Source organism: Hoplias malabaricus, chromosome 1 (assembly GCF_029633855.1).
Source record: "Hoplias malabaricus isolate fHopMal1 chromosome 1, fHopMal1.hap1, whole genome shotgun sequence".
Taxonomy (NCBI): Eukaryota; Metazoa; Chordata; class Actinopteri; order Characiformes; family Erythrinidae; genus Hoplias; species Hoplias malabaricus.
Window position 1 is genome coordinate 18,176,487 of NC_089800.1, and position 12,608 is coordinate 18,189,094.

At 41.8% G+C, this 12,608-nt stretch overlaps 1 protein-coding gene across 1 annotated transcript in view; it reads left to right on the top strand.

The window, feature by feature from the left end:
• LOC136708758 (golgin subfamily A member 6-like protein 22) overlaps positions 1 to 6,799 on the top strand; it is a 117,230-nt gene extending 110,431 nt beyond the window's left edge. Inside the window, exons 25-26 of the mRNA XM_066683533.1 lie at positions 3,168 to 3,277; positions 6,721 to 6,799. Coding sequence (XP_066539630.1) covers positions 3,168 to 3,277; positions 6,721 to 6,799 — 189 coding nt within the window. The remainder of the gene's footprint in view (positions 1 to 3,167; positions 3,278 to 6,720) is intronic.
• The last annotated feature ends 5,809 nt before the right edge of the window (positions 6,800 to 12,608 follow it).

The window sequence follows — 12,608 nt, forward strand, 5'->3', positions numbered from 1 at the left end:
CGGAGCAGGACTCAAATCCACAACCTCCAGGTCCTTGGAGCTGTGTGACTGCGACACTACCTGCTGCGCCACCGTGCTATGAACAATTATGTCAACACTTTTAATTCTATAATGTGATTCTGAAGCTCCTGTATGTCTTCTAGACACCACCTTCATTATTCACAGATTAGCCCCTTACTTAGGCTACAAAGTATGCATCATTAATAACATGGCATGTTCCATCATGGACTTCGGCGGAAAAGTCCTGCACTTCTTTAATATCTAAATATATATCGCAGAAAAACAAAATATCTCTGTTTAATATTTTTCCCAATGTCGTGCAGCCCTACACCCAACACCTGCCACAGTGTCTTATGTTGTAACCCATACAGCTTGATTGATTTGAAAACTTGCTTCTGATTTGTATTACGGCAGACTTAGGGAATTACAGTCTGAGGGCAGAAGAAAAACACACATGGCCATTAAATGGTTATTCTATTCCTTTTCACACACTGCTTGAAAAATCGACTGAATGTGTGAAAGCTGAGCAGTGTCAGGCAGGACAGGATAAACTTGAGGATTGTTTCAGCGTAGACTCAGCAGGATAATGTGGTTTAATATGCAATATTATACTTTAAAATATTTTATATTTTATTCAAATGGGTTCAGGCAGAGATGGCCAAGAGTTAACAAATGTATTGCGGTGCTTATTGTAGATTCGAATGGCAGATCATACCATTTTGTGTGCCTGTGTGTGTGTGTGTGTGTGTGTGTGTGTGTGTGTGTGTGTGTGCGCGCGTGTGTGCGCACTATCAGAGCTGGAGCTGGTTTCTGTGGAGACCGAGCAGATGTGTCTTGAGGAGAGGAGATAACTGACTGTGCTGTATGCACACACTGATAGCTGAAATTACTCAATCTCCATTTTGATCAGCCAGAGCCAGCATCTCTCTCTCTCTCTCTCTCTCTCTTTCTCGCTCTCTCGCTTGCTCTCTCTCGCTCTCTTTCTTCTTTCTCGCCCCCTCCTGAAAGTGCTATAGCAATAGTCAACCTTCCCCAGTGCAGCCATGCATAGAGCCATCCCCATTAGCTTCATTTGTGAAAGGGCCAGAATGTTCCGACAGCCTGTGGCCGTTAGGCTGAAGATCATGTGAAAACATTGGACACGGAGCTCAAGAACGACCATATTATGAGAACTGGGTAGAAGAAGGGGGGGGGGGAAAGGAAGAAAAGGGAAAGGAACGAATTGGCAGTGGAATTGAGCCATCATCTGAAGTCTCTCTCTCTCTCTCTCTCTCTCTCTCTCTCTATCGCTATCTCTCTGTCTGTCTTTTAGTGTTGGAACAGGGTAATTCTGACAAGTGGTGTCTAGACAGAGTGTTCAGTGCCTGTGTGTCAAGACATAGAGGGCTGGGACTTTGTTCTGGAGGCTGCTGGAGAAATATTAGGACGGCCTATTGGAGTAATGAATCACCTCGGCACACAGCGGGGCTAATATGCAGAGCAGATGGTCCTCAGTGAAACCAACCCGAGGACTGAGAACTGTCGCTGACACCATTTTCATGCCTTCTTTCTCTTTCACTCTCTCTCTCTCTCTTTTACTCGCCACTTCTGTCTTCCCATCACTCCATCACTCTTTCCCCTCCATCTCCTTATGCACTGGATGTTAGATTTTAATTGGTCCAGACCTGTTCTGAACTAATGAATGCAACTTTGGCTGCCCACCCATGTCAGAGGTCTCGTTTTGTACAGAGTCGTTCCGACAATGTAGTACCTGGTAGAGAAAGAAATGTATTCGCATCCCATCACTGTCTAGGTGTCCCGGGGTTTTGTCTTTGGAGAAGATACTTAACCCTCCACTGGTGGCGCTGTGCTGCGCTTAGACAGCAATATGACGAGTGTCCTGTATGAGATCAGGGGTTAGTTTTTACATAGTTCTTACTACAATAGCCAGTGGTGGTCTTTTGGTGCTCCCGTTCCATTGGAGGATGTAGTAAAGGAGGCTTGACCATGTGTACAGTTATGTATGTGGTAGAGTCCGTAAACATATACCACAAATAATGACCATATTTGATCAAATGACCAGTGAGTATAGGTACAATGTAAAAAATGTGTATTCCTTGCTGAACTCTCTCACAGTTTACCCCCCTCACTGAGGTGTTTGCATTCATCCATCAGCTGCTCTGCATGCTAAATCCAGCGCTCATGTTGCTTTTTATGCCTATATTTATTTCGGCTGCTCAGCCGCTAATAAACACTAGCTGCGGTGCTGGAGCCAGAGCACACGCATTTGTTACGCATTAGCATGGCTGGCCACTATGCTTTTGTTTTAGGTGGGGTCTCCCTCACTTTGATTCAAACCAGTCCTCGACTTGGAGCCATTTTACCCCAAAAAAAAAAAAAAGGAAGGAAATACATATATTTTGTTTCATGGTCTGTGTGTGTGTGTGTGTGTGTGTGTGTGTGTGTGTGAGAGAGAGAGAGAGAGAGAGAGAGAGAGAGAGAGAGAGAGAGAGAGAGAGACAGAAAATGAACTGAAGTGTGTATTCTCCCTTTTCTTTCGTATGTCCTGTCTTTTCGGATCCAGACAAATAAGATCGCCAAGCCTGCTCTAATAGAACTCACCTGATTAGGAGTGCGCTGCCACAAGAGTATATGGTTAGCATAATAAACTTCTGAATGTAAGACCTGGGAAAGCTGCAGGCATTCCTCACAGCATATTGAATCAATTAATAGCATGTAGAAGGAAAGGCTGATTGTGAGGGGGAGCAAAGGGAGAGAAAGACGAGACTAAAGTCCTGGCTGAGGTGGTTGTTATTAGTGGCCAAGTGTGTGTGTGTGTTTGTGTGTGTGTGTGTGTACTTGTACTACGAAATGACAGGAAAATATGAACGTTGACACTGTTAATTTTCTCGAAAACCCATTATATCAGAGACCACACTTCACTTTTCTATCTCTGACCCCAGCAAAACATAAACTCTATACATTTATAAATATTTATTGTGTCCATCCTTTACCTCTGTTTTTTTTTTCCGAGTAATGCTTCCTTGACAACTTCACGTCCTTTCAGACCCATAATTAGTGTCGCTGCATATCCATCTTCTCACACTGGAAGGACGGACAGAAACACCTGCGTAGTATTGATTATCAGTTTTGGCGGTCTTATTTTGATTAATCATTCTCACACACAGCTGCAGCAGTCACGTCAGACCTTGGAGGAGGCCCTCACTGATAACACACACCTCCAGCAGGAGACGAAGAAACTAGTGACAATCATCAGCCACTGGATCAAAGAGCACAGGTGCATAAATACACTCACACACCCACGTGTTTATTTCGACACTGTTCAGTGCAGGGTTACACATATAAATATCATCACTGTTAACAACAAGATTTGTACGACGGAGTTTCAGGGCAATGGCATTGAAAACAAACAAACAAACAAACAAAAAAGATTCAGAGTATAAAGTCAGAATTCTGAGAATAATCTCTGAATAATTCAGAGAATAATGTTGGAATAATTCTGAGAATAATCTCAGAATATTTAAAGAAACACTGTTTGGTTTATCATTTGTTATAATACGTGCACAAACAGACTCACAGTCTCTGCGCTATAGAGTGAGTTGTGAAAGAAGCAGTCAGTGAAGTGAACAGAATTATTTATTAAATGCATCCACACGACATGTCAACTAAACCCCATCAGTGCAGCCCCAACTGCGATGCATACGCCTTAAGTTTATTGTACGTGTCCATGAACTGTAAAGCGATGGAGCCTCGTGGGCACGCCGTAGTTCCACTCGCTCTAGATTGATCATTTTCGTGATCATTTATTTTATGCTTTGAAACTACATGCCCTCTTCCCCCTTCAATTTTCCCCTTTTAAAATAATGGAAAAGCAATTGATGTGTTCCAGCCCACCCCGAAAGTCACCCTTTTTGCACTCCTATATGTTTACAAAACTCTCAAATTAGTAAAAAAAAAAATAAATGTAGCGTTACTAAAAATAAAAAAAGAAATACAGTGGTAACAGTAATAAAAAAGAAATAAAAAAGTTTTAAGTGGTTACACATCGCTACCTTGAAGACGTGACGACTGGCTGGAGGAGTAACACAGGCACTGGCTGTATGACGGGAGGTGGGGAGGAATAACGGAGAGTAGGTGGGTGAATGTGGGGAGACGAAGCGTAGATACAGCTTAACTTAGCATGAATTTTGATGTCTGCTATTTACACTAATGCTAAATTGCTAAAACTACAATTTGCTAATCTTAAAAGCTCACTCAAGTCTGGGTGCGCTGGGAGACTCGCCTATTGGGGTCAGAGCCCATTTCCAGCCGCCGGCTCAGCGGAGTCTGGGGTTCATTTCTAGAGTCGTGGTTTGTTGGTGGAGGCAAAAAATATTCAAATGCCCGGTTTGTATCTAGGAAAGTTTGTTAGTATAGGCGTTCATTAGTAGAGGTTCCACTATATTTAATTTTGAAATCTATGCCGTAGTATGACTTCAGAAACACACTGCATTCCTCAATTACACTGTGGTTGTGTCTGAGCCTTTATAAAAGCAGCAAATGATCTCAGAATTATTCCGAAATTATTATAATTTATTCCAACATTATTCTCAAAATTATTCTGAGATTATTCTCAGAATTGTGACTTTATTCTTGGAATCTTATTTTTTATTTATTTATTTATTTATTTATTTATTTATTTATTTATTTATTTATTTATATGCCATGGCCCTAAAACTCCATCATAGAATAATAAAATCTAAATTGAAAACATCTACTGCTTTTTACAGTGTGTTAAAGCATATCTGTTTATAAAAATAAAGTCCCAGTGTATATTAAATGTACATTGATTAGCCACAAGATTAAAAACACTGACAGGTGGAGTACATAACATAGATTATCTCATCACAGTGGCATATATTATGCAGTAAGTGAACAGTCAGTTCTTGACATTGATTTGCTGGAAGCAAGAAAATAATGGGCTTTGGTTGTCCATGATTCTGTCTCTGGTTCCGTGTTTGTCGTTCTTTGGACTACTTTTGGTAGGTACTGGCCGCTAAATACCAGTAATACCCCACAAGACATTCTGTATGTGCCAGTGGCTCAGCTCCTTTTCCTGCTTCCAACATCAACTTCAACAGCTTACTGATTGCTGCCTGAAATATCCCACACCTCCACAGGACTTTATAATGAGTTTGTATCTGAATGTAAACCTAACCTAATTTAAGTGACCAATATGTTTTTACTTTTTAATTTATTTCTAGATTTGTTACTCTGTTATATGCTTTATTATTGTCTAATTATATTCCTTACTATCCGAAACAAAAACATCTTTACTTCTCCACCTCAGCGTGTATGAGCTTGTAAAATTAATATTAGTAGTGCTGCGTTTGTCATGGGTTTCAGTGGAAGGTTACGCTCAGTGTACTAATGAAATGCAGCCCCCCTTTTAAACACTATACACTCAGACTTTTCATCTAACGTAAAGTCTACTACACAGTTTTCTCATATTTCTTCTTCTCTCACTTTCTCTCCCCTCCTGGTTATTATTACCATCGATATTAAACACTTCTGCCCACCATGCACATCATCAAGACCCCCACAGCAAATGGCTCTCATGAAAACAGTCTGTAATTCATCTGTTTTTCTGAAAGTATATATATATATATTCTTTTTTATGGTGAGCTCTGAGGTAATACTTAATGAAGGCACATTTCCCAGCCATTTGCAAGTCAGCTCCATAAACGATCGAGGCCACCCACATCTTCCAGTTTGGTGGAATAATAAAAGATTACATTAATTTTGGTTAATTAAGAAATGTCAAAAGAAGTAGTCCGAGCCACCACAAGTCTCTCAGTGAACCTCTGCGTAAAAAGGCAAAGCTATCTTTAGAGGCTGACTTTTTTTTCTTTCCTCTCCACTCTCTTTTATTCTTTTAGTCTTCTGGTCTTCTAAACACACACAGAGCTGCGTGCTTGCTTTGCTTTCCCTTTTTCTCTCTGAGCCTGATTACAGTTGCAGCGTTTGATTTGCAATTTAAGCCCAATCATGACACAATCAGTTCTAATGAAAGCCATTGAGTGTGTGATCACTGTTGTTACATGCTCTTTAGTAATGCTTTATCACCTCCCATTATTGTTCCGGGGACTCTAGTCCGACCTGGACAACATTTACGTGCACTTATCTGGCCCTGTTTGTGCCCAGTGCTTCAAAGTATAATGATAGAGCTCCAGTTCTGAATAAAAAAAAATACCTCTGCTGCTCTACATAATGTTCACTGAGCTTTATCTGACACAGCGGGACACCTGAGTTGAGTCTCAACAGCAGTGTAGCATTGTAAGAGAGCAGTGTAGAACAGTGTCACAGTGTAATATTTAAAGGAATACTCTCAGGTGATCATTCGTCTGCTTATGGCTTGGATATCTTGGAAATTCTGTAATAAACCCATTCTTTTTTTTCTGTTTTCTGCAGTGCAAAACTCTACACAGAACAGACCCATCATTCATTTTAAACAAATAATAATATCTACTCCTCTGTCTGGCATCAAATGTTAAGAATAGAGCCAGTGATACCTGGTACTCCTAAGGCCTGGTATCTGCTCTGCTTCTTAGAAACTCTGTATGCATTCACACTCTCTTTAATCCTCAACAGTCCACACTAGTTGTTACATCAAGTGTATTATGTGTTTGACCACACACTTGTCCCCTCTGAAGAATTCATGGGGGTCTTTTCTTTTATCAGGGCTGCAAGTGAGGGACTGGCCAGACGGATCAAAGAACAGAACGGGCTTTTGGCTGCCATCAGCGTCGAGAGAGAGTAAGTTTAATCACCTGTCTCCTGCCTTTTACATCCGCTTTCCAGCTCTTCTTCTCATCTCTCTGACTCTTCTCATCTCCTGGGCTTCATCACCTTGAGGCTGGAGCCGGACGGCAGCATTGTGTTCTTTCGCTCGGTTGAGAACGTGCTGCTAATCAAGCCACAAAGCCGTGAGTAGAGAGATTTTGGCTCAGCTCGGTGAGTATCGCTCTGAGGGCTAATGGTCTTTAGCGCAAACTGTTCTCATACCTCTCCAGGCTTCTGTGAAAGAAAACACCTCTGCTGCTCTATATAATGTTCATTCATGTGGGGGTCCTGAGCAGGGCTGCCCCGTTGTGGGACACCCGCACTGTGGAGTAGAAAATGGTTCAGGATTACAAAGACATCTAGTTTTGGTTTCTACAAAACATTAATACATAAACAGAAATGTTAAACACGTACAAGATGTTAAATAATCACTTTCTCAATTATTCTCAGCTCCGCTTTTGCTCATTGAAACATATTGGTGAGAATGACCTTGATACATCAGTGACACACTACTCCCGTATTAGAGACGTCACTTACTTCTGAGGATTTGTAAGGGGTCAAGTCCTGTGTCCTGTAGGTCCACTTATGAAATATGTCTAGCTATATATATCCAAAGTTGTTTTGGAACTCTATTCCTTAGAATTAAAGTAATAATACGTAATAATTGTACCTTAAAATGACAGCTTCAGTTGTGATGCTTCACTGACCTATATTTAAAGTCTGGTAGGAAACCTCCCTGCCCCTTCCTACACACTTCCCCTTGATTCCAGGGCAATGCTGTAAACGTGACCTACACTCTGCAACTGTAGGGGAGCCCAGGAGCAAAAAAACGTGGAACTTACATTCCTTTAAACAGACTGTGCCTTTTAAGTTTGATATATGTAAATGATCTCTGTTCGATTTGCTGCTCTGTGTTTTGCCCCATTACTCTTACTAGCTCTTTATCTCATCTCTCCGGGTCTTCTCATCTCCTGGGCTTCATCACCTTTAGTCTGGAGCTGGACAGCAGTATTTTGTTTCTGCGTTCGGTTTAGAACATGCTCTTAATCAAGCTGCAGAGCTGTGAGTAAAGATCTCAGCTCTGCTTTACTCTCTCTCTCTCTCTCTCTCTCTCTCTCTCTCTCTCTCTCTGTGGGCTAATGGCGTGTACAGCAGGCTGTTCACATGCCTCTCTCAGGGCTTCGCATCCTCTTGTCAATTTAGCAGTGGATTGTCTCCAGCTTTCAGAAGGAATCAAAAAGCCCTGGAAAGGGCGAGTGGTTTGTTAGCCGTATCTTGGAGCCATGCCGCTGCCCTGCGCTCCTCATTTAGCTGGTCAAGGAATTTGACACAAAGCTTTACGCAGGGCCTGTGTTAGCGCCTATTGCTTAGCGCTTAGCGGTCAGGCTCCTCGCGCCCATAGCTCTCCTCGCAGGGCTCAAAATGAATGGAGGGCCCTCCTGTGATCTGAGCTGTTGGCTGAGAAATTGAGAGATGCAGAAGGCCCATTAGAAGACTGAAGGGCTAGGGAATGAGTGAGAGAGAGAGAGAGAGAGAGAGAGAGAGACAAAGAGAGAGGCAGAAAGAGACGTACATTAGAGAGGCTAGTCTTTAGAGTTAGTAGTCGAGTTAGCACAAACAATGCTCCAGTTTTCCATTATTTTTTGTCTTTTAACCTTTGGTAATGTAGCATTTTTTTCACATCCGATTTATTTTTGGAACCCCCATGTCGTATGGTACATTTTATTTGCTTCCCTAAGTGAAAAAAGTACACATTAGGAGGCTAGACATATAGATCTTTCTGAACCATGTTCAGCAGCTCCCGAAGCAAAAGATATAGATTCATCAAATTAGTGACAGTGCTAATGCTAACACTGCGTCTGTGCTACAGTGATGTGCTTATGTAGCTAGCAGCAGATATTGGCTTCTTTTTTATTTTAGCTTGATACTTTTGCCACATGATCAGGTTTTGACCATGTCCATGTGCTAGTTGTGAGGTGCTGTACTGTCATTATTGGCCTCCTAAAGCAAAGTGGAGTGTCAGTGATGGCAGCAGAAACATTCTGGCCCTATTCACAGTGATCTGTTAGCGTTTACTACCCACACTGAGTCTGCTTGAGGGGTTTTGGTCTCTGAAATGGAACCATTATTAGCTTTTGATCCGGCCTTATCTGCAATGCAAAGAGTGAGGGCCACATCTACCAGGCCTTTGTACTAGAACATCACTCTGCAACTTAAAACATCAATGTTCTTAATTTGAATGCAAATGAATGCAAAACGATTATTTTCCAGTCATTTTGGACCATTTGTATTGGTCTATATATTGTGAAATTTTCACATAACATAAAGAGTAGTTTTAAAAAGAGCGAAAGAAGACAAAGCATGTAGAGCTGAGCACATGCAGATACTGGTCTAAAAACACGTTTTGTTGATTTTGTAAGAGAATGTACAAATGCGTTTTGGCAAGACCTTCCACCTCATGGAAGGAGGACCCTTGAGGCAGGAGGTGTTTGTCCTGACACTTGGTCCAGTTGCTTTGTCCCATGCCTGTACCATACGAACTTGAGTGACATCCCATTCTTAATCCATATGGTTTAATATGATGTCGGCCCATGCTTCGCAGCTATAACAGCTTCAAATCTTCTTGGAAGGCATTTCACAAGGTTTAGGTGTGTGTTTATGGGAGTTTTTGACCATTCTTTCCAGAAACGCATTTGTGAGGTCAGACACTTATGTTGATGAGAAGGCCTGGCCTTCGCAGTCTCCGCTTTAATTCACCCCAGAAGTATTCTATTGGGTTGAGGTCAACGGCTCTGTGCCGGCCAGTGCAGGTTCTGCAACACCAAACTCACTCGTACATGTCTTTATAGACCTTACATTGTGCACTGGTGCGCAGTCATGTTGGAACAGGAAGGGGCCATCCCCAAACTGTTCCTGCAAAGTTGGGAGCATGAAATTGTCCAAAATATCTTTCAATGGAACTGAGGGGTTGAGCCCAAATCCTGAAAAACATCCGTACAGCATACTTTACACTTGGCACAATACAGTCAGATGAGTATTGTTCTCCTAGCAACCGCCAAACCCAGACTCATTCATTGGGCTGGAAGATGGAGAAGCGTGATTCCTCACTCCAGAGAACACGTCTCCACTGCTCTAGAGTCCAGTGGCAGCGTGCTTTACACCACTGCATCTGACGCTTTGCATTGTGCTTGGTGATGTAAGGCTTGGATACAGCTGCTCGGCCATGGAAACCCATTTCATGAAGCTCTCTACATACTGTCCTTGAGCTAATCTGAAGGTCACATGAAGTTTGGAGTTCTGTAGCATTTTACTCTGCAGAAAGTTGGCAACCTTTGCGGACTGTGTGCCTCAGCATTCGCTGACCCCGCTCTGTCATTTTATGTGGAATACCACTTTGTGGCTGAGTCGCTGTCGTTCCCAATTACTTCCACTTTGTTATAATACCACTGACAGCTGACTGTGGAATATCTAGTAGCGAGGACATTTCACAACTGGACATGTTGCACAGTCCTAACCTATCTCAGTACCATGCTGGAATTCACTGAGCTCCTGAGAGCAAACCCATTCTTACACTAATGTTTGTAGAAGCAGTTTCTTTCCTAGATACCTGTGGCCGTGATGGAAACACCTGAATTGAATGATTTGGATGAGTGAGTGAATACTTTTGGTAGTGAATTCTCATCATTGACATCATGCACATGTTCTGTGCTTGGGAACTATGATCATCCGATCATCCGATCAAAGTCCAAGTCAAATTAACTGGATTTTGGGGGTCAAACGTGAGCATTGAATGGATTGCCTTTTGTGAATACAATCTTTCTCACACTAAAACTGAAGAAAATAACACTCATAAACTAACTAATTCACTTTCTTTTGTGTCTTCTCTTCAACTCTCTTTGACCCATTATACCCATTAGCATGCCTTTGCGTGGGGTTTCTCATTGAAAGTACACCCGTTTGTACTTAAAAAACCATGCAAGGAGAGTCGTGGGAAAAGCCCTGCTTCAGTCCATAGTGCTCCATGTCCCTGGTCAAGTTTATCAATATTTCCATGACATGGCCAGCCCCAAGGTTTAGTAAATCCCTCCATCTGCGTTCCAGGATCTTAGGCCACAAACATCTATAAAAACAAACAAACAAACATATGGGTTAAATACGGGAACCAAAAAAACATAACATATACATAACATGGTCTTAGGCTAACATATTGTAGCTGTCCAATAAAAAACTTAGTTTTTTTACTTAATTTAGTCAAAAATTTGCACACTACAACATAATGTGTAGTGTCGCAGTCACACAGCTCCAGGGACCTGGAGGTTGTGGATTTGATTCCCGTTCCAGGTGACTGTCTGTGAGGAGTTGGTGTGTTCTCCCTGTGTCCGCGTGGGTTTCCTCCGGGTGCTCCGGTTTCCTCCCACAGTCCAAAAACACAAGTTGGTAGGTGGATTGGCGACTCAAAAAGTGTCCGTAGGTGTGAGTGTGTGAGTGAATGTGTGAGTGTGTGCGTTGCCCTGTGAAGGACTGGCGCCCCCTCCAGGGTGTATTCCTGCCTTGCGCCCAATGATTCCAGGTAGGCTCTGGACTCACCGCGACCCTGAACTGGATAAGCGGTTACAAATAATGAATGAATGAATCAATCAATCAATAGAAGTGCTTCAAAATTACTTTGAATAAAATCTTTTTACATTCAATTTCCTTGAAAGTTGAGAAGGTTTTACCCATCTCCTGTAAAGTTACTGTTTTGGGAAATAAATGTTTGCCGGACCGCTTACTGGGCCGGCCTAGAAGAGGCATTTTCACTGACTGACTGACTTCTAATGTTGAACTGTTAATTCAGCCATATTTCACAGAGAGAACTTAAGGTGGCACTACTACAACGTCTGTTGATACTTCAGCCATATTTCAGATTCCAGTTTGTGAACTAAATTTGGAGCCAGCTGGAACCAAAAAACAGCAGTTTCCTCAGCCCAAACCATGGCAGAATAATAGGAAATAAGTCAGGAACGTTTGTGTAGGTTTCTTGGGCTGTGTTTGGCGCGATAACATGCACGTTGGCCAGAGCCTCGGTTCGGCGTTGGTAAGTTCACAAGCTCAGCGGGATGGCAACTGAACTCTGCAACATTTAGACACGTATTATGTCTCACAGAGAGAGGAAACCTTTTGAATTTGTCTTATTTCGCATGAGTTGTGTGTCTTTGCCTGAAATCTTGTAAAGGAAAGTGGTGGGGAGACATTTTGTGGTGTCAGTGTGTTTATAAAACTCCATATAGCTGCACACAGCCTCTTAAAACTTCACATGCTTTAACTTGTTACATCGAATAAATAAGTAATTGTGATTCTTTAAATAAACAAAATGTTCTTGGTCTTCTTTGTTCACTGGTGGTAGAACATCTAGTATTTATTTTTAAATAAAATTAACAAGAAAAACACTGATGCCGGTTTTATATATTATGGACAAAACTGCCCTCCATGTTTTCTGTACAACACAATCAGATAATAAAAAACACATGTAAACAAAGACATTGATATGAAGCGTATCCATTATACAGACATTATACAAAGCTTCTCCGGAGCTTATGACAAGGGTATGTATTTTGGGCTTTCCTGTTTTAGAAATGCCAGAAACACCTCTGTGACAGTGGCTATATGGCTAATGGCAGTGCAGCAAAACTAGGCTTGCCTAGTTTCTCTTTGCTCTTGGTTTTTAACTGCACATCGACCATGCTTTGTACTTGATACAAAACTTTGGTTTATTTTTCCTATATGCTAAATGCAACAAGTAAACA